Consider the following 25,539-nt stretch of genomic DNA (forward strand, 5'->3'; position numbering starts at 1 on the left):
CTAGAACATTACATTTCATAAAGAGTTGTCATGGCACTTTTCCTGTCACAGATTGTGTTGATTTTATGGTTAGTGGGGTTTTTTTTTCTTTCCTTCTCTGGCAGAGATGCATTGATAGTAATATATTTCCAGGTCCTGTAAACTTCTTACAAACCTACCTTGCATCATTAAACCCTTCAGTGATGGTTAGCCATGTCTAACATGTCTTGTACATGGGCTCTCCCATTGCTTCTAGGTATCAATACTTTATCTTCCATGTTTCTTGAGAAGCAAAAAAGAAAACTAATGGTTGGTTGATGGCACTTTAACAGAGTGAAGGAAAGGGGAAATTAGAGCAATGTTGGGTATTTCTCTGGGATGTTTTGACTGGGGAACTCATTAGAACTTGGAGATGGAGAAGCATACATTTCTCTGCCTCTTCCAGTGTTCATTCTCAGTGTGACAGAGTAGCTGTAGTGGGTTTTTGAGGGAAAATACATTTTTGGAACAAATGCAGGCACAGTGTAGGAGAAAGTGTGATGAGCAAATTCTAACTTTAGTTGAGTAAGAGCACTTCCAGACAGGTGCTTAATCTGGAGTAAGAAAGTGGGATTAAAAACACTGATACCTTAAGGAGAGTCCTCACATGGAACCATTTGTTTCAGGAAATGGTTTCACGGCATCCAGAAAGGTTTGGATAATGCTGCAAAGGGTACAGGATATCTGCCAAAAGTATTCTTTTATTTTTCTCCCCTTATTGATGGTCTGACATGTGCTGCACCTCATAATTGCTGATACAGATATAACAAAATGCACATAAGCAGATGTCCTGTCATCATCTCTCCTCACCCTCCTGGTACCTTTAAGTATCCCCTCTCGAATCCCATTTCCCTTTGGGTCACTTGCCTGCCATACTGGTGCCCACTGTGTAAATTCAAGTTCTGTTTAATTTCAGAAATAGGAATTGCTTTCCATTTGACTCCATCTGCAGCCACACTTAGTTGAGTCTGTCTAAATATCCTTTTAAAGTGTTTTACCTACATCAAACACAACCCTGGCATGTTTCAGTTAAAGTAACAAAAATTGTATTGAAAGGTACCCTTCCTTTAAAATGCACAAAAAGCCATCAGGCAATACATGACTCTTTTAATTATGCAAATATAATCCATAAAAGAGGTAGCTTTAGGCATACAGTTGTGTCCTGTGAAGGGGGAATTCTTAGTGCAAGCAACTGTTTGTTCTTCTGCAGACAGCCACAACAGTGGAATAAGAGAACATCTTAGGAACATTTGAAGATTAGAAAGCAAATCAAGCTGAGATGAATTGTTCCTGGCAGTTCCTTGATCCTTTTGTTTTTACTTATAACACAGAGAGGGGAAAATGTGTCTATCCTTCTGATGTTCCACCAGAGTGCTTATGTGTAAATGTTAAATCATTTTTATCAGAATGTGGAATGTGACCTCCACACTCATAACACCCCAAAATCTCAGTGCTAGTTATTCTTCTCTTTTTCTTCTATCTAGGAAGTAATAGAAGCTATCGCTGAATGTGCATTTAAAACATCTCCTTATCCCATCCTCCTCTCATTTGAAAACCACGTGGATTCGTAAGTAATTTAAACATTTATAAATATATAATGTTGTAAGTAATTGATGTAATTAATATTGGAAAAGATGTGGCATATTGACAGTTTGATACTGCTTACTTACAGTTTTAAAATTAGTGTTTTGTAGTTGAAGGAGGCCAGTCTATCTGCTTAAATCAGGAGTGAGTAACTTTTTAAGGCCCTGAGGTCTACACATAGTCCCATTAAGGAGGACATGTTAATATACTACTCCAAATTGGTGTTTTAGAGGAAAACTTTTGTCTTAACAATCTTGAGTTGGATCACTGAGAAGGAGGCAAGGTTACACACTCTTTCTACCAACACAGTGATACTATATCAGATTTTTGAGGAAATGACAAACACTCTCTAATGACTGTAGTGTTGAGCAAGATTTCAAAGATGTGAAAGGTAATATGAAACCTTCTCCCTCATCAATTAATCTACTCAAGATCACTGGGAAGAAAAAGACCAAAATTATGGAAAATCATCTCTTTGAATTATAACTACTTGGCTTGCATGCACTATGACCAAATTCTGGGAAAAGAGCATATTTTTTACCTCGTCTTCATGCCAGCAATCTTGCTGGGAAAGAAATCAAGAGAGAATGATTCCTTTTCTCGCATTCTCAAGTTCTAATGAGAGTCTCAGTTGCAATAAGGAGGAGGAAGAGAAGGGAGAGAAAACTGAGTACAGGACCACCTTTAAGACTAAACATAGTGTGTATTATCATGAGCTTTCATGGGTAGAAATCCACGTCTTAAGATGTAATATGGAGAGATATTAAAACTTCCGTGTTTTTAAAAAAACATATTTATACAGTTGTGGGAGTGGGATAGGATCTCAAGAGATGCAACATATGTCCATAGCTCTAGATTTTCAAAGAGACAAATGAAATGAGAGTCAATCTTGTGTGCCTCATGTCCTAACATAATTGGGCTTTCCCCAGCAATTATCAAACAGCTGTTTGTTGGTCTGGCAGGAGCCCATTTTTTGCTGAGAAACAAGATATGTAGGGTTGATTCACCTCCTACTTTAGGTGTTAACAGTAGTTATGCCATCCTGTTATGGGTACAGTGTAATTGGGCATTCACAAAAGGCTGCATTGACAGATACCAAGGTCTGTCTGTTGCCCCTGTACCTCATGGGTTGACAGACAGACCTTAGTATCTGTCAATGCAGCCTTTTGTGAATGCCCAATTACACTGTACCCGGTAGTAGAGTCACAGTATCAAATGAAATGTGACTATCTTGTCGATAAGACAGAAATCACTTCCTACAAGATTTTCTCATGGTAACTTGCTTAGCGTATAGGGGCAATTGCTAGAAGTTTAGAATCAACCCCTTCCTCTGGACCTTGGAGGGCCCCACCTTCTATGCTCCCAACATCTTTAAAACCTTGCACTTTTGCACCCAGTTTTAACCCCCCTTCCCCAATTTTTCAACAAGGAGAAGCTTTTTATCAACTGAAAGTGAACCACAAGACAACCTTTGATTTACTTACAGTACTTTTTTATAAAACAGTACCTCCTATGCTTCAAATGTCCTGGTGCCCTGGATAAACCAACCCCATGCCTTCTGGACAAGTATGTAGCAATGGAAGACAAAAATGAGGGGAGGGTCCTTGGGAGGACCAAGGCAGGACCTCCTTATCTATTAGGCACTTTAAACACAATGCATAGAGCCAATGAAAAGTGTAGGATCTGTGAAAACAGGATTAATAACAAAATGACAGAAATTTTGAGAAAAAATCAAAATAAATATATTTCTGACTTCCAGGATTTAATGGATATGCACATTTTGAGAACCATAGAAGTCAATAAGACAGTGTTGGGAATTATGTATGTCTGTCCCTAGTGATACATTGCGGCAAGGTGTTAAATTCAAGAGTATTCAACTCCACTTAGGGCCTAAAAAAAATTAACCTGGCTCTGACTCCAGAAGACTTACATTTAATCTTATGTCACTGCATGTGGACAAGACTTTTTTTTCCTATTCCTAGTGTAAATGAGCCATTCAGCACCAGCAGTGTGTTTTTTTTTTCTTCTCAGCAGGGCAAAATTATATAAAAGTTACAATCCCCAGTGAACACGGCGTTGTTCTGCAAATTTTGTGTCATCAGGATGCAATATGCATATTAATGATATTCCCTCTTGGTGTCCTTATTTCACCTACCAAAGTGTGTATTTGATTAATGGCAATTTGTAGTTCCAGTATTGTTCATCATGTAGCCTTGAGGTTAAAGCTAAAATAGCAAATAATGTGAAGAGGGAAAACACATCAACATGGATTCAATTTCAAAACTGTCTTTCAAGAACTTATTATGAGTAGCGATGTAAAACAGAGAGTGAAGGCTACAGCAGGAATTGCAAAGTTCTATATAAAGTAAACTTAGAGCAAAATATATACTGACTACTTTAAAAAAAAAAAGCATTCTGTAAAGATTTTTTATTGCTTGTATATGTGTAAGGGAGGCCCATCCCATCCCCCAAGTTTATTACTGCAAATGACTTGAAAGCCTTTATTGTACTAGTGATGTTCAATAACAGTATAATGGCTGTAGATCATGGATAACAATTTAAATCGATAAGATCAGAAAATTATACCTCTTCATCTGGTTAAAGGATATTACATTTTCCATTACTGACACTTTCAATGCTATGAATAAGCCACATTTAATTGTATACTTTCTTTACTTTTCAGCCCCAAACAGCAGGCAAAAATGGCAGAATATTGCAGATTAATATTTGGTGATGCTTTGCTGATGGAGCCCTTGGAAAAATACCCAGTAAGACAGTTTCCTTTTTTGTTTTGTCTGGTCAGACTTTTAAAAAAGTATTGATTTTTCATAGTTTAAAAAAAGAATTTGTAATGTAATGATAGCTATCAACAAATGCATATTATATAATTTTAGAGAATTCATCCTTTCACAATAGAGATTTGCACATTTAAGCCACTTTACAGTAGCTTCTTATTGTTCCCTATCTCATTCCTTCCCCAAACGGACAACTAATTTGTCATTCAGTAGGAAAAGAGAATCTTCCAACAATTATGGTGTGCTTGTTCAAATCTGGGCTTGGAACTAAAGTGACATTATTTGCTTTGAATACTGTTTTCTTTGTCATATCAAGGAAGTAAAGAATTACATTCTTAAAAAGAAATATGATTACAACTTTAATCAGTGCAATTTTACCTGTAGTTATGGATTTAAAATCTAAATGATCATCTTTTAAAAAAAAATTATATTCAGCAAAAAAACAACCCACAAAGTTTTGTATAAAAAGTAGAGCAACAGGATAGCAACATTAACAATAGTTACATACCCTGTTTCCCCTAAAATAAGACATACCCATGATAGATTGATTTCTAAGCATTTATGCAATATAAGCCATACCCCCAAAATAAGACATAGTGATAGGCATGGCTATGCAGCATAGGTTGGCTCCCCCTGTCAGGTTGCGGTCATACTGTGTGTGCTGCAAGCTGAGGCATAGAGGGAGACATAGAACGTGAAAGTAAAAGTCTCCTCAATGAAGTGAGGAGGAGGACACTCTGCTTTAGGTATTGTGTATCCTCAGGGGGAAGTAGTTAAGCTGTGGATGCCATTTAACTCAGCACTGTGGATCTCTCCCTCAGCACCAACCAGCAGCAGTCTGTGGGTCTCTCTCACCCCTCACAAACACCAGTAAAGCTGCTGCTCTCCAGCACTGACCAGCAACAGTCTGTGGGCCTCTCTCACCCTACACAAACACCAGGGGATAGGGAAAAGGCTTCAGCAAGCAGTCTGCTACTGAGCCCAGAGAGATCATCCCATAAATGCAGATTGTTGCACCATACTTAATAAAAACAAGACATTCGCTGTGTGTCTAAGTGTGTCTTCTTGTGGAAAAATAAATGCAAGGCAGTGTCTTATTTTCATTAAACACAGTAGGGCATGCCAATAGTTACATATGATGTAAGATATGTTTTCATGATTTTCAAATGCAAAATTAATCCCTTAGTAATTATTTGTTCTATTTATTAATGTTTTCAAAAATGCCTATTTCATTTCAAAAACCTAGAAAGTAATGTTATTAAATACAGTAAAGTCTCACTTATCCAACATAAATGAGCCAGCAGAACGTTGTATAAGTGAAAATGTTGGATAATAAGGAGGTATTATGGAAAAGCCTATTAAACATCAAATTACATTATGATTTTACAAATTAAGTGCCAAAACATCATTTTTTACAACAAATCAACAGAAAGAGCAGTTCAATACACAGTAATGTTTTGTAGTAATTACTGTATTTCCAAATTTAGCACCAAAACATCACAATATATTGAAAACATTGACTACTAAAACATTGGCTACTAACAAATTGACTACAAATAAAGATAAAATTGCATAAAATGAATGTACAGTAACGACATTGTTGGAAGTTAAATCCGTAAAACGTTCAGTCCTTGCTGTCTAGAGAAACAGCTGTGGATCTGGACGAGAGGTAGACTGCGTTGGATAATCCAGAACATTGGATAAGCGAAGGTTGCATAAGTGAGATTCTACTGTAAAATGAAGATGATACTAAATGCAAATGTTTTCTTAGATACCCATGCCAACAAATCAAACCATCTAATGTAGTCCTTGCTGTACTTGGCTCCCTGTTGCATTCTTTCTCTCCAAAGACAGCTAAACACAGATTGAATCAGATTTCTCCTGCATTACTAGAGCATATAAAAGACAGAAAATGTGTTCTCACCAATTTAGATGTCCATAGAGTCAGATCCTTATGAAGTGTCCTCTGTCACGTGTTTGGGGACAGATGAGAGTCCAAACTCACCCTTGTTGCTCAGGAATCCTTAATACAGGCAGTTATGAAATAGATTCACAATTTTCGGTCCTGTCCATATATCAAAACAATAGGCTGACATTGTCATTCTTCTCAGGAAAGGAACAGAACTGAAGCTTCCGCATGAGAATTTACTTTAGAATTACCACAACCTATGCAGCCACTCTTGATATGTCCCTTGTTTATCTTTCTGTATTTTGTCTCATCAAGAAAGTTCTGCTTTTCCAGCCAAGATAGAAGAGTATACAATCTACACAGGTGCAGATGCCTTTAGTGCTGCACTTAAGAGAAAAATAAAACAGGTTTTGAAACAGGTATTGTCCTCTGGGAAAAGTGCATTCAAGACATCTTCGCTGGTGTGTGCTGTTTGTATTACACCTTTATGTTATTTTTATTTTTAAATAGCTCAAACACACCTGTGCAGATGTAGTTAAGTAGTACTATTTAATGATACTGCCAAAGCATTTGCCCAGCGATGCCATATTGCGTTATGACATTCCAGGATAAAATACTATAACACTGTGATTAAAATAGCATTTCACTATGTCTACACAGGTGTGGTTTTGTGCTGTTTAAAAGAGCAACATGCACACATACATTTATATTGATGAGAAGCAATTCCTTTCCAGTCATTCCTTTCCACTCCACTAAATAATTCTACCTCTTATTATTTGTTGATTGCACTTTACGGCGTTGAATGTTTGCCGCCGTATGTATGTTGCCCTGAGTCCCCATTGAGGAGATAGAGTGGGATACAAATAAAGTTGTTGTTATTGTTGCTGCTGCTGATGATGCTGTTGCTGTTGTTAGTATTATTATTGTTCTCCCTCTCTTCCTTCTCTCTCTCTCTCTCTAACCCCCCTCCCATCTCTATATCTTTTAAAGAAGGCATTTTCAACATTCTCTATAAATTGCCTTATAGAGGTGCTATAACATTTTTTTCAGTTAGAGGACATGCAGCTATTATTTTACTATTTTTTTCACAAAGGTAAATAAGTGTTCTCGTGTTGCATTATATTAAAGAAGGAATTTAAAAGTGCCACCCACAATTAAATGTAGAGTGAATATGTGCTGAACTGTGAGGAACAAGGTTCACCATCCTGATCTATCCTTCCAGCCTTTTTTAAAAAGAGAGAAATGTAATACTAAGAGCGACCATGCTAGTAGATCATGAAAGAATGTGCACACGGTAAATGCAGAACATTTACTGTGGCAAACCAATTAGTAATACACATAGAGCAGAAAAGCAATACAGTAGAGTGTCACTTATCCAACATAAACGGGCCGGCAGAACGTTGGATAAGCGAATGTGTTGGATAATAAGGAGGGATTAAGGAGAAGCTTATTAAACATCAAATTACGTAGATTATGATTTTACAAATTAAGCACCAAAACATCATGTTATACAACAAATTTGACAGAAAAAGTTGTTCAGTTCATGGCAATGCTATGTAGTAATTACTGTATTTACGAATTTAGTACCAAAATATCATGATGTATTGAAAACATTGACTACAAAAATGCGTTGGATAATCCAGAACGTTGGATAAGCGAGTGTTGGATAAGTGAGACTCTACTGTATTTAGTGGTCTTAATAGATGGCAATAGAGAACAAGTGTGGGCCAGATGCCTCCATTTTGGCTGCTCCATTGCTCCAAAGATGTCAGCATCCTATTGCAGGAACTATTTTAGAAGGCTGTAAGTGGCACTTCATCACTTTTTGTGTTGTTTCTGAAATTACAAATAAGGTTGTTTGTCAGTACTTCCTCCGAAACTACTTGGAAGAGTCTAATCTGTAGCCAGAAGTGCCAGAAACAGGTGTTAAAAATATATTTTTCATTATTTAGGGATTTTATGAGTTTCCAAGGATAACAAGGGACCTTCCCAAAGACTCACAAGTGGCCTGAGAATAACATGGTTGTCACCCCCAGTCTAGGCATATTTTAAGTAGCCTATATTCTTTTCCTGTATTTCATTGTTTCTGTTTATCAGTTCTACTATTAGTAGATGGGAAGAAGCAGAGGCTGTGAACATTAGGGAAAATGGAGGCTTAAAGGGAGGCCATTACTACTCATCTCCCTTTCCTTATCAGCTCGAACGTGGTGTTCCTCTTCCAAGCCCAGCAGACCTAATGGGCAAGATTCTGGTGAAGAATAAAAAGAAGTCCCACAAGTCTGCAGATGGAGCCGCAAAGAAGAAACTTGCTGAACAAGCTTCAAATACATGCAGTGATGCATCCAGTGGGTTTGAACCTTCCTCTCCTGGAGCAGGTAAAAATACTCATGGCACACAAAAATAATTAACTGTAACCAGGATTCCCAAATGGCATTTATAAATTGTAAGTATTTTTAATTAAATATATTGGAAGTACAAGGATAACATATTAGGTATTTAGGATAACATATTGGGCATGATGCAAACATGAGTTTCTAATCCACTCCTCTCCTAAAGCAGGTAAAATTGTCATGACGCATAAAAATCATTACCATAACAGTTTCCCTGGAGGATATTATAAATTGCAAGTACATTTAAATAAATATGTAGGGAGCATATATACTAGGCATGATGCAAACACCTTGTTCTAATATTAGTGGTCATGCCTGCCCCTTAAAAATTCACTTATGGGGAAAGGATGTATTAATGGTTTTTCTTGCTTTTATTGATAAAATTAAACAGGCAGAGAATATACATCCCTTAGACTAGTTAATGTATATTAGTATATAGTTAATGCTTAGTGGTGGGGGTGTTTCTAGTGGATGTAGCAGAAGTATACTTTATGTATTAAGAAAAGTATCTTTACAGTTTATCTTTTTTGTATTCTTGGGGTTATCTATTTGTAGGTTTTGTGTTTTTCTGAATAAAAATTATTATGAAAAAATAAAAATTAGTGAGTGTGAGCATCTGCATCAAGAAATACTTTGTAACCACAAAGGAAAGTTACTGGGAGAGTTCTACAAATAGACTTCAGCGAAAACACATGGAGGTAGACTGAACTAGTATATTTATTTTTAGTCTCTACCCCTGCATGATTTTTAGTCTCTACCCCTTTCCATGATGATGGAAAACCCGAATAAAACTTTTTAATCTCTGATTTTATTTATTTATTTATTTATTTTGGGGGGGGGACACTTCAAAATAAGATTGATATCTCATTTGTCAGGATTTCCAGCTTCGTTTTAACAGAGAACTACTCTGTTCTTCAAAGTGTAACCTGGGGAACAAGAAATAAATTGTGCCAGCCTTCCCTGATGGTTTTGTGATAGTCTTCTTCATAAAGAAAGTGCAATGCAGACCTTGCAGTATATTTTTAAAATAATTTGTTGTGTAACAATGCAAAGAAATGACAAAATGTTATTGCATAGGAAAATGTAACAATATTACTAGTTAATATAATTTCTTCTAGGAGTGTTCATGATACTGACTTCACGTTCCGTATTTGGCGGACGTAGCTAAAATCAGCAACAAATCCCCAGATACGAGGTGTGTGGGCGGGGCAACTGGAGACTGGCAATAACTGGACATGTGGTGGCTGATCTTCAGCTGTATTTGGCTGTATTTGTATTTGTGAGAGAAAAGCAGCCACATGCAGGGTTTTTTTTTTTCTCCCTCACGCTTTAGCCTTGCCAGACCCAATCAGAAAAAGAAAATGGGTCACATGTCTTTTTGCAAAGCTGGCATTTGAGAGGAAGAGATGTGCTAGCTCTCAGTGCCGCTGTTTACTGCTTAGGGAATGGACCACCTCAGGCTTTTTTGTTAGCTCCTTTTTTTAAAAAAATATTTTATTAATTATTTGACACAAACAAATATACAATCAGTAAATATACATTCAAAAATAATGAAACGTGTCTCTGAAGTTCAATTGCAATGTTAATATAGCTATATTCAAATGGCAACTTGTGTAAAATAAGCATAACAGATTTTACCATTCAGTACTTCTAGTTAAGAATAGTTCCCATAGATTCTCAGAGTAGAATCTGTGGGAACTATTCTCAACTAGAATTATTGGTTGCTATGTTTTAGGATGCAAAAATCCTAATGTAATTTTTTTAAAGATACTCCTTGCAAGGTAGGAAATATATCTTCACAATCAAGAAAAATTCAAAATATGTCTACACATAGCAAAATTTCACATTAATAAAAAAATAACCCCATAAAAATGGGAACAGGCATTAAAGCATTTTCTTGTGATTTGAGCTTTCCGACTGTTTTACATACACAAGTATGGATAATTAAAAAAAACCCAATTTGCATAAATTGAAAGATGCTTAAAATCATAACCAAATGTTTCATTAACATTATTCCATCATATTTAACATTTTCAGGAATCACTCATTTCTAATTTTGTAACATTCTGGTTTGTCCAAATGGTATTATGTATTTTTAAAACTACCATACATCATACCTTTTCAGAACACAAGTTTAACATTCACATTTCAAGAATTCTGCCATAATACATATACTATGGAAAGAAAAAAAAGTCACATCAAATAGTTAGCTCACCTTTTTGAAACTCCCTTACCCATAAAAAGTTTTTAAAAATCAGTGGATTACCCAAACATTCTGAAACTTAAGAGGCTTGCAGTAGTAAATGTGTCTTCCAACTGTGGCCATTTTCATCCCGATAGCCATAAATGAAACCCCCCATTGAAACCAATGCCTTGATCTTCCCAAAACGAAAATGGAGCTTCTGGCTGCAGATCCAAGAAATGTCCTCTCCCCCCCACCCCGATTTTGGGAACTTCCCGTAAAACAGAACGGGAGCCTAGCTGAAAACAAGACTGCAAATGGGATGAGTTTTTCCTGGATTGCACATCTCTAATTTCTGCTTTATTTTGTGTTAGCAAAAAGCCACCATAGAAAGCCAGCTTGGTTTAGGAGTTTGAATGTTGGACTATCATTCTGAAGGCCAAGGACTGAATCCCAGCTTGGCCATGAAAAACAGTGAGTGACCCTTGTCCAGTCACACATTCTCAGCCTCAGAAAACCCTGTGATAGGTTTGCCATCTGTTATGTAACTCAGAAATAATTTGAAGGCACACAGAAACAACAAAAGGTCACCATTCGTTCTGCAGTCAATTTATTTATTGCAGAAGGTGCATACCTATACCCTCATTAATGACCCAAAGTCAAGTTTCAAGTAGCATCACTACTCATACAATACAATACATACCAGTAGGCATAGTGTTACATTCATACCTCTGGGTTTACCTCATCCATTCATGATATGTATGTTATATATATAAGTTGCAAAAATATTTTTTTTCTCTAACAAGGCTTTTCTCTCAATGTCTGATTAACATGATTCGAATTTGGGAAAGATGGGAAAAGTTTTTTCAGTGGTTGATTCTACTCCATAGTATGCTAGTGGTCAGTCATTCTCATGTAGGAAAATGCTGTGAAGCAAATCCTCATTTATACTACTTCTCATTTATCACTCCCTTCTGTCTGAATGCCTCTGTCGTGTAATTTTTGTCTGCCTTATGCCAGTGTGTCTAATCCCCTGCAGTCTGTTTCCATGGGAGCAGCATCCTTCTTTTTGATGTCATACCACACAAATATTGTTTTCTTGAATTTTCACTGTATTTATTCAAAAGGTTACCAGGAAATTCTGCCTTTAATATAAATACCAGCACCCACCCCTCCCACCACAAAATCAGTGTCAATTTCCACATCTGAAGTTTGTGATGACAATATTTCGCCTTCTGCAAAACACTTCCACCGAAGGATAATTACATTATTTCAAGGCAGATAGAACTTCAAAAGATTAGTCCCCTTTGCCTTATGCTTGAATACGTTTTAAGAAATTGTGGGCTTACAGCTTGGTTTCCTCCTGCCCATAGAACTTCCAAAGAAGAAGGAATTCTACCCAGGGGGTGAATTCTATATTTCAGCTATTTTGCAAAGAAAGAAAGAAGAAAGAGGGGGGAGGGAGGAAGGAATTATGGAAGGAAAGTGTGGTGGTCAAAAAAAATTCTATCATTTTGGCTGTTTCCTCATCCCAACTAAAAACTTATCTACACTGGAAAATAAACTTGGGCCCCTGCCAAATGGAAGGCTGTCAGTTTTCACGACACATATCTACTTACTTTAAATATCCTGGGATTTTTTATTGGAAATTCCAGATTATCCTATAGCTTTGGGACAGCCTGGATAGCTAAATTTGGTTCAGTTTGACCTGATCTGCTGTCCAGAGTGGACCTCAGTGCAATCATCCTTTCTTTTCTTCCTCATCATGCAGATGCCCCATTATGATGTCAGCAGAGGCATCCACAATGGACAGGCATTCGCCCAGAGCTTCATAGCTGGCTAGGAGTAGAGGCAGTGACATGGAGAGGATGAGGTGCATGCTATCCCAGTGGAGAGGATGCACTCATATGACATATGAATAGCAGCCCTGGCTTTGATCATGCTTTGATCAGGGCTACTTCTGGGCATATTTACTAGAGGTGTTCATTTTTTCTGTTAGTCCTCGTAAGTCATATCAAATTCATTAAATTTGTACTTACGAAGAGCTATCCGAAATGTGGGTGTGGCCTGTGCAAAAACTTAATCAAAACGTACCCAATAATTTTTCGTTTGGATTTTGTAAATATCGGAAGCCTCTGCTCACATCAAGGGGAGAGACTTGTCCCTCCATAGCAGCAGCCAGCCAGAGTTCCAATAAATTGCTGAATCTGCAAAAAGGAGGACTGACTGATACTTCTAGTAAGTAAATCAATGCTGGGCTGGGAAGAAATCCCTAAATGGATGGCCCTTGGGGGTCCCCCTTCCAAGTCAACAGGGGAAGCATATTAATTCCCCAAAAATTTGTGGATAAGTGAAACATTCTGAAACTTGATAGGCTAACAGTGTTAAATGTATTTTATTATTGTAGCAAGTTTCACCCCAATAGCTGTACAAATGAGATAAAAAGGAGCCCCTGAAGTTACCCCAATTATAGTAATTGTTTCGTTAATGTCATTATAGTAATGAATTTTTCACTAACTATACTTTAGAAATGAAACACCAATGCCCCCTAATTTTGTAATGACTTCTGAAACTTTTTAAAATTGGTTGCACATGCCTAATATTTACATTGGGTTAAAAGGCCTGGAATAGATGAGTCCTAATATAACGAGTCATTATTCCTACCAGGACAAGTAACTGCTGAAATCAACATACCCAACTTTGGGAACCGGCACTCTTATTGTCTGTTTTCTTATTATTTTAAGATAGATCTTAAATTATTTTTTTCCTTTCTTTTTACCTTATTGTGGCATTACCTTACTGTTTTCAAGTAATCATCTATATTTAAACTGAAGATTATTGTACTGTGGCAGCGTCAGCTTTGCTTTTTGGAAGAACACATAGAACGTAGTTTCACTCTCTTCAGCATTCACCTTTAAAAGGAAGCAGAGACTAAAAATTTGAAAAATCTTGATTTCATTATGTTTGTCTTAATCCCAAACACAGTTTCTTTGGTTACAATATTTTTCTTTCTGCACAGAAAGTTGCACATCTGGCTCATACTGTATAGATTATTTTTCCAATTGTGCTTTTGGTATGCCTTTCCAGGCTTCATACATTTTACATTCATTTTTCCCATTAACTAAAATACAGTATGTGTACAATTATCGGTTCATATTTTGGGGTAGCATAAGGTTTCAAGGGCCAAAATAGTGTAGTGGTAGGAGACTGGGTCTCCTTCTACACTGTCATATAAAATCCAGATTATCTGCTTTGAACTGGATTATATGGCAGTAAAGATTCATATAATCCAGTTCAAAGCAGATAATGTGGATTATCTGCTTTGATAATCTGAATTATACGGCAGTGTAAATCCAGCCTAAGAGACCAGTGTTCTAATCTCTACTCCACCGTGGAAACTCACAGGATGAACTTGGGCAAGTCACAGTCTCTCTGCCTTAGAGGAAGATAAGTGCAAACCAGCTGTCAACAAATTCTGCTTTAAAAACCCTGTGATAGGTTTGTCTTTGGGTCACCATAAATCAAAAATTAGTTGAAGGCAACAGCTATCAGAAAGCCCTTTTAAAATGTGCTCCAGGAGTTGGAAGTGGACCTTTTTGACATTAAAACTTTTAATTTTACATTATTTTGATGCCTGATTTATTGCTCAAATGTGTCACAACCACTAGCTTCACAAATGTGCTTTTTTTCAAACAAGTCATGCTTTGTCTTCCAACAAGTCTTGGGAATTTTCATCTTTGTTAGAAATGTCACAGACTGCTGCCAATCATAATAGATAATACAGGACTAGATACTGCCTCAGTTTAAGGCAGTAACTTCCCGTGCCTTTTTTTTCTTTAAGTTGGCACATATTTAATAGAGCTCTGTTGCTCCCTCTCCTCCATTCATGATGACAGAATTGATTTCTGACTTCACCAGATCCTGCAATAATAAATAAATCATATTTGCTCATTCCACATATTTGTGACATGAAGTTTAAAAAAGATAGACAAGGAGGAAATAAAAAAAATCTAAAAATCATCTTTCTCGAAGTATAGCACTGCAGACTATTAATGAGGTCAAGTTTCATGAGCATCCTTCCAAGTCTGTTCATTAGTTATATTTTTGCTACACTGCCTCTTCACTTCAAGGCTTATTTCAGAATAATTTGAATACGACCACTCAAGAAAGTAAGTTTCTATTGGATTGTGATCATTATCAGTCCATAGCAAAGGCCATTTCATAGTTGACATACAGAATGATCCTGTCAGAACTGACTCACTCAGTTATGATTCTTTTGGAAAATAAGTGGACGAATTAATTCACTTCTGCCAAAAAGTGTGGAATAGATCACAGCATTTGGAATGATGTTGGTACTTCACTCTGTAATCAGCTTCTCTCCATGCATCTCACACTTGTATGGATGTGGAGGATTGTCTCGCTGGGATGGAACTGGGAGGCACAGTTTTACAATGGCTCTTGTCTTTCCTGGAGTCCCTTTCCTTGAAGGTGGTGCTGGGGGATTCCTGTTCAAACCCCCAGCCGTTAACCTGTGGGGTTCCTCGGGGTTCCATTTTGTCCCCCATGCTGTTTAACATATACATGAAACCGCTGGGAGAGGTCATTTGGAGTACAGTGCCACCTGTATGCTGGTGACCCCCAGCTCTACTACTTCTTTCCACCTAATGCCAAGGAAGAGGTCCTGACTCTAAACTAGTCTCTGTCATCAGTAATGGACTGAATGAGAGAAAACAAATTAAAGCTCATTCCAGCCAAGACAGAGGTACCCCTGGTCAGTTGGGATGACTGTTTACTTTGTAAAAATGATCCAGTAGTGCCGCCATATGTGTAAATGCGCACACGGGCTATTAAGCCAATTGGTGTCCTCTTTTGAAGGTGATACCTAAGTGGCTTCTCTGTGTATGTACATCTACCATTTTTCAGGCACCCACGTATTTCATAGTGTTTTCATAAAGAAATGGTATTCCAAATTATTTCCTCTGAAATATACTCCACAGTACCTAGCATTTTCTGGTGGTCACCCTCCAAGTTTGACCCTGCTTAGTTTCCAAGAAGAGATGGGATCTGATGCCTTTAGGATATTAGGTTTAAACAATCACCTTACTTATGGCTCAATAGCATCAGGATGTTGTCCTCAAAAGTGTGAATGATGAATGCTGAAGTTGAAAAATGGTTCATTATACTAAGAAACACCCTGAGCCTATGGTGTTGTCACTGCCTTTGAATAAAAGCCATTCTTGTAACAATAACATTTTTAAAATGTGGATGTTGAGGAAAGTGCTATACTGAACTCTCTTGTTTTTACTTTTTGAATTAAAATGTTGCAGGGGAAGCAGAGATTGAAAGTGATGATGATGACGATGACGACGATGACTGCAAAAAATCAATGGAGGAAGTAAGAAATGAATCATTTGGAAGTACTCTGGCTTGACTTTGTGAAACTATGTTTGCATATTTGTTCATATGACTCAGTATTGTGCTGCCACCTTGTGGATTCTCAAACCCCACCACTAACTTGAGATCATCACCACTGAGCAGTCAAGACTGGTTGAAGATGGCCATAGACTGAGATGGCTATAATTGAGGCATATGGCATCTTCAATAGCCCTGGCAGCGCTATCTATTATTATATTATTATTATTTTATTATGACACAGCAAACGAGATATATATGCTGGATTTCGTATCACAAAATCACAAGTTGAACACTTCCCAAGCGTTTAGGACTGTGTGATGTATTTTCGGATGATGCGTGCAGATCCCAGTAAGGTGGCCTTTTGCAGTTGGCAGATCGTAATTTTGTCAATATTTATTGTTTCCAAGTGCCGGCTGAGATCTTTTGGCATGGCACCCAGTGTGCCGATTACCACTGGGACCACCTGTACTGGTTTATGCCAAAGCCTTTGTAGTTCAATCTTGAGGTCCCAATAACGGCTGAGTTTTTCCTGTGGTTTTTCATCAATTCGACTGTCACCTGGTATGGTGGCATCAATAATCCAAACTTTTTTCTTTTCCACAACCATGAGGTCTGGTGTGTTGTGTTCCGAAACTTTGTCAGTCTGGATTCAGAAGTCCCACAGTATTTTTGCGTCTTCATTTTCCATTATCTTTTCAGGTTTGTGATTCCACCAGTTCTTTACTGCTGGGAGGTGGTACTTGTGGCATAAGTTCCAATGAATCATTTGAATTATTATTATTATTATTATTATTATTATTATTATTATTATTATTATTATTATTATTTTAATTTTTGTTATGTTTCTTTATACCCTGATGCTTCTTGACATAAAAGCATTGGTATCCAATGTCGATTCCAAGTAGTTCCCATAACTTTGAGTTAAGGGATCTACCTTATCTCCTGCCCATGTTTTATGTGATAAGCAACACTTTTTCAGACTTCAATTAAAGCCATGTGGGCTCAGCAGAAAGCAGCATATTGTAGCCATGGTCTTGAAGGAGAAATAGAAAAGAAAATACGTCCATATGAGAAGCAATTTGTAGCTGGGATCCATTGAGCAAATTGCTTGGAAAATGAAGCATTTGTACTTGCCCGCAGGGATTTATGCACTTGATTAAAAATAGTGGTCTGCAGACATTTGCATATTTTTAAAGAGAAAATACTTTGAAATATTTACGCAAAACAATTTTACTATGCCTTTTTTTCTCTTGGTAATTGTTTCTAGCCAATGTATCCCCTGCTTTTGATTTGGAGGCTATTCCTTCCCCTTCGCCACAATGGAAAATGAGATACATGCTTCTGGCAGTACATGCCCATATTCTCAATGGATCAGCACTTTCACATGCATTCTATAACATGCATCCTATAACAAAATGCCTTGCAAATTTCTGAATATATATATATATATATATATATATATATATATAGTTTTCAAAAAGTTTTTTTTAGAATGTTCAGTCTAATCAATTCACATCTTTAAAAACTGTGAAGATTTGCAGTGTACTTAAAATGACAACCTCCTCTGAGAATCACTGCACCCCATCACACCATGTCTTCTCCCAAACAGGGTCAGAAAACAGGAGTAATCCCTTTGTTATCTCGACTAGGGCTCAGAGATAGGACTGGGGATTCCATACCCACCATGGCTTTCATCTTTCTGGTTGGCAAGTCAAGCAGCACAGCAGGCTATTAACTGAACATCTTCCCTGGTGAGAGATGGGTGAAGCTTCCCAGATCAATTCTAGTTGAATCCTAGCTGCTTGGATTTGCAGAATGCTTTGCTTCCTTCTTGTCTCTGATGAAGGAGGCTCTGAAAGCTTATGCTACCAGCTTCATCCTCTCATTTAGTCCCTAAGGTGCTACAAGATCCCTCTGCATACAAGAAGGATGAACATAGAGCAAAACCTGTCCCTCAGTTATAACACCAGCTAGAAGCTCCTGACAGTTCTGCAGTCAAGTCTTGTCATGCCCTACTTTCAGTATTGTGGTTACCATTATATCTTCTGATATCATTTCGTCCATGTAGGATTGAAAAGATATCCTTGAAGGGCAATTCTGACCCCTCCTACACTGCCATATAATCCTGATCATCAAAACAGATAATCCACATTAGTCTACCCTGCTATATAATCCAGTTCAAAGCAGATTATTATTATTATTATTATTATTATTATTATTATTATTATTATTATTATTTTATTTTTATACCCCGCCCCATCGGGGCGGCTTACATGGGGCCAGGCCCAGTCAACAACAATAAAATAAAGCAATAAAACAGATCAAATAACAATAGAAACAAGTCATAAAAAATCACATACAAGGACAAAAGCTAAAATAAAATCTTTGGATAAAATCTGGAGGACCTGGGCCAAAAGTGCTAGTTACGTCAAAATCATCAGGAAGGGGTGGATTATCCAAATTGTCGTCGCCTTCAAGGTGCTGGAAGAGGCGTAAATACGGGACTATTATTGGAAATGCAACAGGTCGGACTTACTAGATCAGTTATCAAAGGCCTGCTGGAAGAGCCATGTTTTCAGGCTCTTCCGAAAGGATAGGAGGGTAGGGGCCTGCCTGATCTCCCTGGGGAGCGAGTTTCAGAGCTGGGGGGCCACGACGGAGAAGGCCCTCTCCCTCGTCCCCACCAACCGCGACTGCGAGGGTGGTGGGAGCGAGAGGAGGGCCTCCCCTGATGAGCGAAGGGATCGTGCAGGTTCATAGGGGGAAATACGGTCACGAAGGTAGGTGGGTCCCAAACCGTTTAGGGCTTTGTAGGTAATGACCTGCACCTTGAATTGGGCTCGGAAAATAAACGGCAGCCAATGGAGCTCCTTGAACAGGAGAGTAGAACCTGGCTGCCGCACGTTGTACTAGTTGCAGTTTCTGGGCCGTCTTCAAAGGCAGCCCTACGTAGAGCGCGTTGCAATAATCCAGTCTAGAGGTAACTAAGGCATGGACCACCCTGATCAGATCAGTCTTCTTGAGTTACGGTCGCAGCTGGTGCACAAGTTTTAATTGTGCAAAGCCCCCCCCCCCCCAACCACCGCCGACATCTAGGCCTCAAGATAATCTGGACCATCTGCTTTAATCTGTATTATATATTATTATATTATATTAGTATAGAAGGGGCCTCAGTTTTCCATTCCAGATTCAGAGAACAAGAAACTGGAGGGAGCTGGCTTTTTCTCTCCCTGAGAAAGTGATTTAGCAGTTATTTGCTGAAATAAGAAAAAACAACCAAGAACCATATGCTCTTAATTCCTTTGTGACTCTAGAAGCAAGAAAGAACCATTTTTACTTCTGTTATTAACCAGAGGACTACAGACTGTGTAATGGTTGTACCTTGTTTACCACAGGAGACACACCAAGTATCACAAGATAACACAGGTCCCATTAACTACTCATTTTCCTAGCATTATCATACCAATCTCCATCTTTTCCCTAGCTTTCCTTCTACATGGTTAGCCTAAGGACCTGAATCTTACTTTGATTCATTTTCAGCCCAAACCACAGTATTCTAATTACTGTAAGCTGCTTGGGGAAATGAAGTACATTTGAAACTCAGGATAAATAAAATAAGTACCTAATTTACACATTTTCCATATTATTGTAGCTTTAAAAATTATGTGGTGTGGGAATATTTAAATATGGTGCTAACAAAATAAGAAATAGGGATGGAAAAAAAGAGGAAGTGTTCCACCCCGAGGAAGGTAAAATGCATCTCGAATTTGAATGAAAAAAAATGTATTGCGCTGTTTGGAAATCTAGAAAGTCCTTGAAAACATTCCTATATTCACAGCTAATTATTGTAGATATTTGAATGGAGCTGTTGAAGTTATTGGCAAAACTGCTATTGATACTAGGCTACTTTTGTTCCAGGGGACAGCCGGAAGTGAAGCTATGGCTACCGAGGAAATGTCCAACCTGGTGAATTATATACAGCCTGTGAAGTTTGAGTCATTTGAGATTTCTCAAAGTAAGAAGTACTGGTAACATCATTTCTGTCTCCTTCCTCCCCCAAACTTTACCATTTTGTGTTGATTTCATGTGCTTCCTTAAGAAATCAGTCACTTCAGAAAACTTCTTTTTAAAGAATTTGGCAATAAGTGAGATCTGAGTTAGGGTCACTTTCTCTGAGGATATGGATCTTTTCAAGGTACATGAAGTTGTCAAGGAAGATGAATATTACTTTGGCAGTACATGTGCCTGTGTCCTCTTTCCTGGCCAATGCAGTTTTAAGCTTCTTTGGAGGAAGAGACAGCCAACAGAGTTTTGTGAAATTTTCTTAAGAGTTCAATTACTTTAAAATGTCTGGGTTGACCAGAAGTAGCTGGGCTGCAAAAGAACACTAGTGATAACTAGTTGACAGCAGTGTTGTGTTGAGCTCTGCAAAACCTAAGCCAGATTTTAGCAGAGCCAGTTCTGATATTGTAGTACTTCAGGATCCTAGAAAACTAGTCTGCCTCTGCACTTGAAGGTCTTGAGCTTATCAGTTTGTCAACTTTTGAGATATGTGTGTGTGTGTGTGTGTTAACGCACAGAGGTGGGGGAAATTTGGGGGAATTTCTTTTTACAACTTGAGCTAACTATGTTTACAATACATTTATAACATACAAACTGAAAATATGGGGCAAATTCAACATTATTTGGCCAACTAAAATGCAGAAAATACATCATGAAAACTTTTGAAGCTTCTTTATCAGCCAAAGATGTTAAAAATCATACAGGAGAGGAAAAGCAGTACTGTCAGAATTTTGTCTCCGATATTATGTTTTTCTCAGTTAAGATAGCTTAGAGCAGGAGTCCTCAAACCTTTTAAACAGAGGCTGGTTCACACCCCTTCAGACTGTTGGGGTGGGGGGGCAGACTATAGTTGAAAAAAAACAAAACAAATTCCTATGCACACTGCAAATATTTTGTTTGTAGTCCAAAAAAAATTTGAAATAACAATTCAATATTTAAAATGAAGAACAATTTTAACCAACATAAACATACCAGGATTTCAATGATAAATATGTGCCTGTTTTTGGTTGATGAGCCAAGTTAATTAGGATTGTTGCAGTTGTGTACCTTCAAGTCAATTCAGATCTAGGGCAACCCTAAGACTAAAGTTTAGGTTGGGGGCTGGGTCAATGACCTTGGAGGGATGTATCCGACACATTAGCCTTGGTTTTGGGAATCCTGGCCTAGAGGATCTCAATGCAGACATAGGCTATTCTCTTTCATTGCTATGTGGAGATCAGGGACAAAGGACAGACAATGCAATTTTAACTGCATTAGAAAAGTTGCTTTCCTTCAAATCCATGCTGTCCCTGTGCTGAGTGAAACTAAGTAGTCCTTTCCTAGTCAAGGAACATTGAATTTCCCAATAAGTTTTTGTACTGGTACTTGTGGTGAAACTTTTAAGTGTTGTATAAGTAAAAGTTGCCTAATGTAATCTGAATGAGAGTTTTGCTTTTGTTGGAAGAAATGTCACCAACTCACATTGAAAAAAGAGACTCCCTCAAGTTTTCTCCAGCTCCTGAAAAACTTTTCTTCTCCTATATAATTTTAACAACTTTGCCCGATAAAATAGCCAGTGAAACTTTGAAACCTTGCATGATGTAGTTTCTCCATTTTGGTTGGCCAGTAAAGGTCACCTGCCTACTTTGTGCATTTTGTTGCGATATCACACTTTTTCTTGGGACTAACCAATTGGCCTTGCTTTTATAGTTTTCATAAGTGCATTTTAGAAGAGTATTCTTGTTTTATCTTGGGCTTGTCAGAAAACTGAAGAATATAGTTAAAATAAAAGTTTTTTTTTCTTTTGTAGGGTTGATAAACATAATTTTCCATCTCTACTTAATGTTTTGCTTAAATGAACCTGAGCTTTTTTTTGATTGCAAGATCTTGTGTGTCTGAGTGTGTTTGAAGGAAGATATCTACAGTAGTTGTCTAAAATGCCTTTGGATTGCCCAAATTGTTTAACTGCATCTTCCATCATCCCTCACGATTGATAGCAGTGGCTGGAGTTGTATGATTCCATCCTTTCTTATAGAAGATTGGTAGATTTGGGGGAATCAAGAAATTGGATTTTCTTGAGTAAGAATTGTAGATCTCATTAAACCTTATAGATGCCATGTTCATTTACAAATTTGAAAAATTCCGAGCATCTGTTTTGTTGTATTTTCTGGAATCCCAACATTGAAATCCCATGTTTTCTTTATTTCTGGCTGAGAGCTTAGTGTTATTCTTCTCTGCTTGTAGTTTACACATATTTTATGAGCCTGGTTGTGTTTATTTTTCAATTTTACACTTTTGATTAATATGAATAGCCTAGTGATTAATTTCTGTTTCCAAAAATGCATCACAAACCTTGTGGCAGTGTGAGTTTCCAAAAGAATGGTGTGTGTAATAGATGCTTCTGTCAGAAATTTCCATCACTTTGTACTTTGAATTAATATTAGATAAACCTACTCAGAATGCTGTTAAAGACTTTGCATATTCAGTTTAGTGTCATATGCATATAAAAATTATTCTGGGTATGTATGAAAGGTGAGGTCTATGTGTTTGCGGAAAACAACCGTCAACATTCCTCTGCAGGAATAGGTATGATAGATTCAGTGTCCATTTGCTTCAGCTCAGTAGCTAGTACATACTAAAACTCATTACATGCTAACCTAGAAGTGTTATAGTGCAAAGATTGAGCCAGATCATCCCTAGAGCTCTACAGATTATTACTGAAACCAAATGATGTCGGCTGCACAGGATAACTAGATAGGGTAGTGTAGTGCTGTATGCACAATGGCTAGGAAGCCTATAATTGCATTTCTAGGTAAATGCCACATCAATTTTGAAAGAAAGGTGAGATTTTTATTTGATCTTGGTGAGGGTGAGTCTTCCAACAGTAGTCCGGAGAGTGATGATGCAAGGAAATCTTATGGAGAGGAGCAAATCTCGCCTCTCACAATATGGGTGTAAAAGAATATTAATGACATCTGTTGTTCTGTATGAGATTCTCTTTACATGTTGAAATCCTGGCCACAAAGCACCAACCTCCATGAAGGTTCTTCAGCAGAAGAACAATATGAATAGCATGGGGTTTCTTTTTCTTAAAGTTAAAATTGTCAAAATTGGCTCAGTGATGGCTCTGTGATAGTTACTTTTTTCCTCTTTATAAACCAAAGCCCACACTATAAGCACAGAAGGCCTGTTGATGTATGGAAAAAATGTAAGCAACCCATCTAATACCTCATTTTTCTAAGCATTTTCTTTTCATATCGCATATGGTTTTGCACAGCTTCACAATTTGCCTATCAAGTCATCTCACAAATGTGAGAACTTCGGCCAGAAAGGGAAAGAAGTAACTCACCATCTCTCAGGTAACAAGAAAATTCTCCTATAGGGAACTAGGTTGACCTTAAAATCAGCAGCACTGATATGCGAGTCAAAAATGGTATATACAGTGTATTCTTGGGTTCCAAGCAATGGCACAATCCATCAAAGTTAAGCATTTCCAAGTTCCACTTATATCGGCAGGAAATGTTTCTCTTAAGGAAGGCAGCCACCGTTTTTCAGAGCTCCCCTCACTTAAGTCCATATAGTGGTACCACATCTTCAATTACCAGAAATGGCTGAAATATGTCCACATTTTATAGTTTGGGAATTGAATGAAGGGGACAGACAATGTGACTGGGTGTAGGGAGGGGGGTTGACATGTATGTGTGATGCTATCAGTGTTTCTTTTTTTTAAAAAAAAATCAGATCAAAGTTGTTGGCAGAGCCTGGGGACTTAAAGGGTCTCCAAGGGTTGTTTGAGAACTCCAAAACAGTCCCATATGTGCAATCCACAGACCAAACTTTCCCCACCGCCCGCCTAAAATGAATGAAAAATAGAAGTAAGTAATTGTATTGGGATTGTGACTCAGGCTATTTTTTAGATGGAGGCTCACCTTAGGGTTGCCATAAGTCAGAAATAATTTAAAGGCATAAAACAACAGCAAATGATGCTAGAATTTGGTTTTAATTTTCCCAATGCCTTCATTTTGAAATGCATAGCAACAGGATGGAAAATAGTATCTGATGTACATTCAATTTGATATTCACTTGTCATAAACTAGTTTATTAGAAATTAATGTCCCATCATCATGACTGCCTGCTGTGGATTTCTTTTCTTTCTTCCCCCCACCTCCAGGAACCTTGCTGGGAATACACTTTGCAACATGATAAGCAAACTGACATATTTTCTGTATTTAGAGCAGAGCCCCCTTTGAGGGGGCTTGTCTTGTTTCACTTGGTTTTGACAGGAGGATTATGGTGGCCTCAGCTTCTACATTTTAAATAAAGGTCTTTACCATTTCAATTAGACCAAAACTGAGTCTTAAGTGTGTTTGAGAGGCACTGCAAATCCAGGAGATTGTGAATTTCAAATACGGAGACTATACATTCCAAATCTATGTTTAGCTTTTCTGTTTAGCAGTCTTGTTGGCCTTGTGTCAAAATATATTTTCACCTGGTGGAAACAACTAATTACTGGTCCTGGTAACAATGATTAAAGAAGGCCTTCCCACTCATGACCTTTATTCACACAACAGGAAAGAGTGTATAGGTCTGTATCTGTATGGGAGATTTTCTGCATTTGTTCAGGAAACTCAGTACAAACGGTGCATTAGCTGTGTGTATTCCATGACAATGCGGCAGGTTGGGATAATTTCTGGATCTGTTCACATTTTAGAACAATGTGCATGATCTCCTTAACATAATTCCAGAGTAGCAAACTGTTGCCCCCACTCTGAGAATTGCCTTTGTTGTTCCTCACATATATTTGAGTGTTATTAAAGAGCCCACGGTTCCAATGCAGTTTGTTCATTTGGATGGACAGTTGGATGGACATCACTTTATAGTTGGCCTTGCCTACTCTGAAGACCTGGTTATTGTATCTGGCCCCGCTGAAGGAGCATTTTGTAACTGGTTTTTTAAAAAAAATTGTGGTTGTTTTGAATTGTATGTTCTTGTTTCGTATTATTATTCTTTATTATGTTTAACTTGTTGTATGGGTTCTTCTGCTATGTTGGAAACCACCCTGAGTCATCTCGAGAAGAAAGGGCCATATATAAATAAAGTGTTTATTATTATTATTATTATTATTATTATTATTATTATTATTAGTGCCCAAGCTCAGAAATGTAGCTTTTTTCCATAATATGATCAAGATATGTATTCTATAAT

At 37.6% G+C, this 25,539-nt stretch overlaps 1 protein-coding gene across 2 annotated transcripts in view; it reads left to right on the top strand.

The window, feature by feature from the left end:
* plcb1 (phospholipase C beta 1) overlaps positions 1 to 25,539 on the top strand; it is a 650,154-nt gene that overhangs the window by 505,716 nt on the left and 118,899 nt on the right. For both annotated transcript variants that reach the window (XM_062969114.1, XM_062969113.1), the window contains exons 12-16: positions 1,503 to 1,585; positions 4,286 to 4,370; positions 8,504 to 8,681; positions 16,206 to 16,273; positions 20,212 to 20,308. In XM_062969114.1, coding sequence (XP_062825184.1) covers positions 1,503 to 1,585; positions 4,286 to 4,370; positions 8,504 to 8,681; positions 16,206 to 16,273; positions 20,212 to 20,308 — 511 coding nt within the window. The remainder of the gene's footprint in view (positions 1 to 1,502; positions 1,586 to 4,285; positions 4,371 to 8,503; positions 8,682 to 16,205; positions 16,274 to 20,211; positions 20,309 to 25,539) is intronic.

This window comes from Anolis carolinensis, chromosome 1, assembly GCF_035594765.1.
Source record: "Anolis carolinensis isolate JA03-04 chromosome 1, rAnoCar3.1.pri, whole genome shotgun sequence".
Lineage (NCBI taxonomy): Eukaryota > Metazoa > Chordata > Lepidosauria > Squamata > Dactyloidae > Anolis > Anolis carolinensis.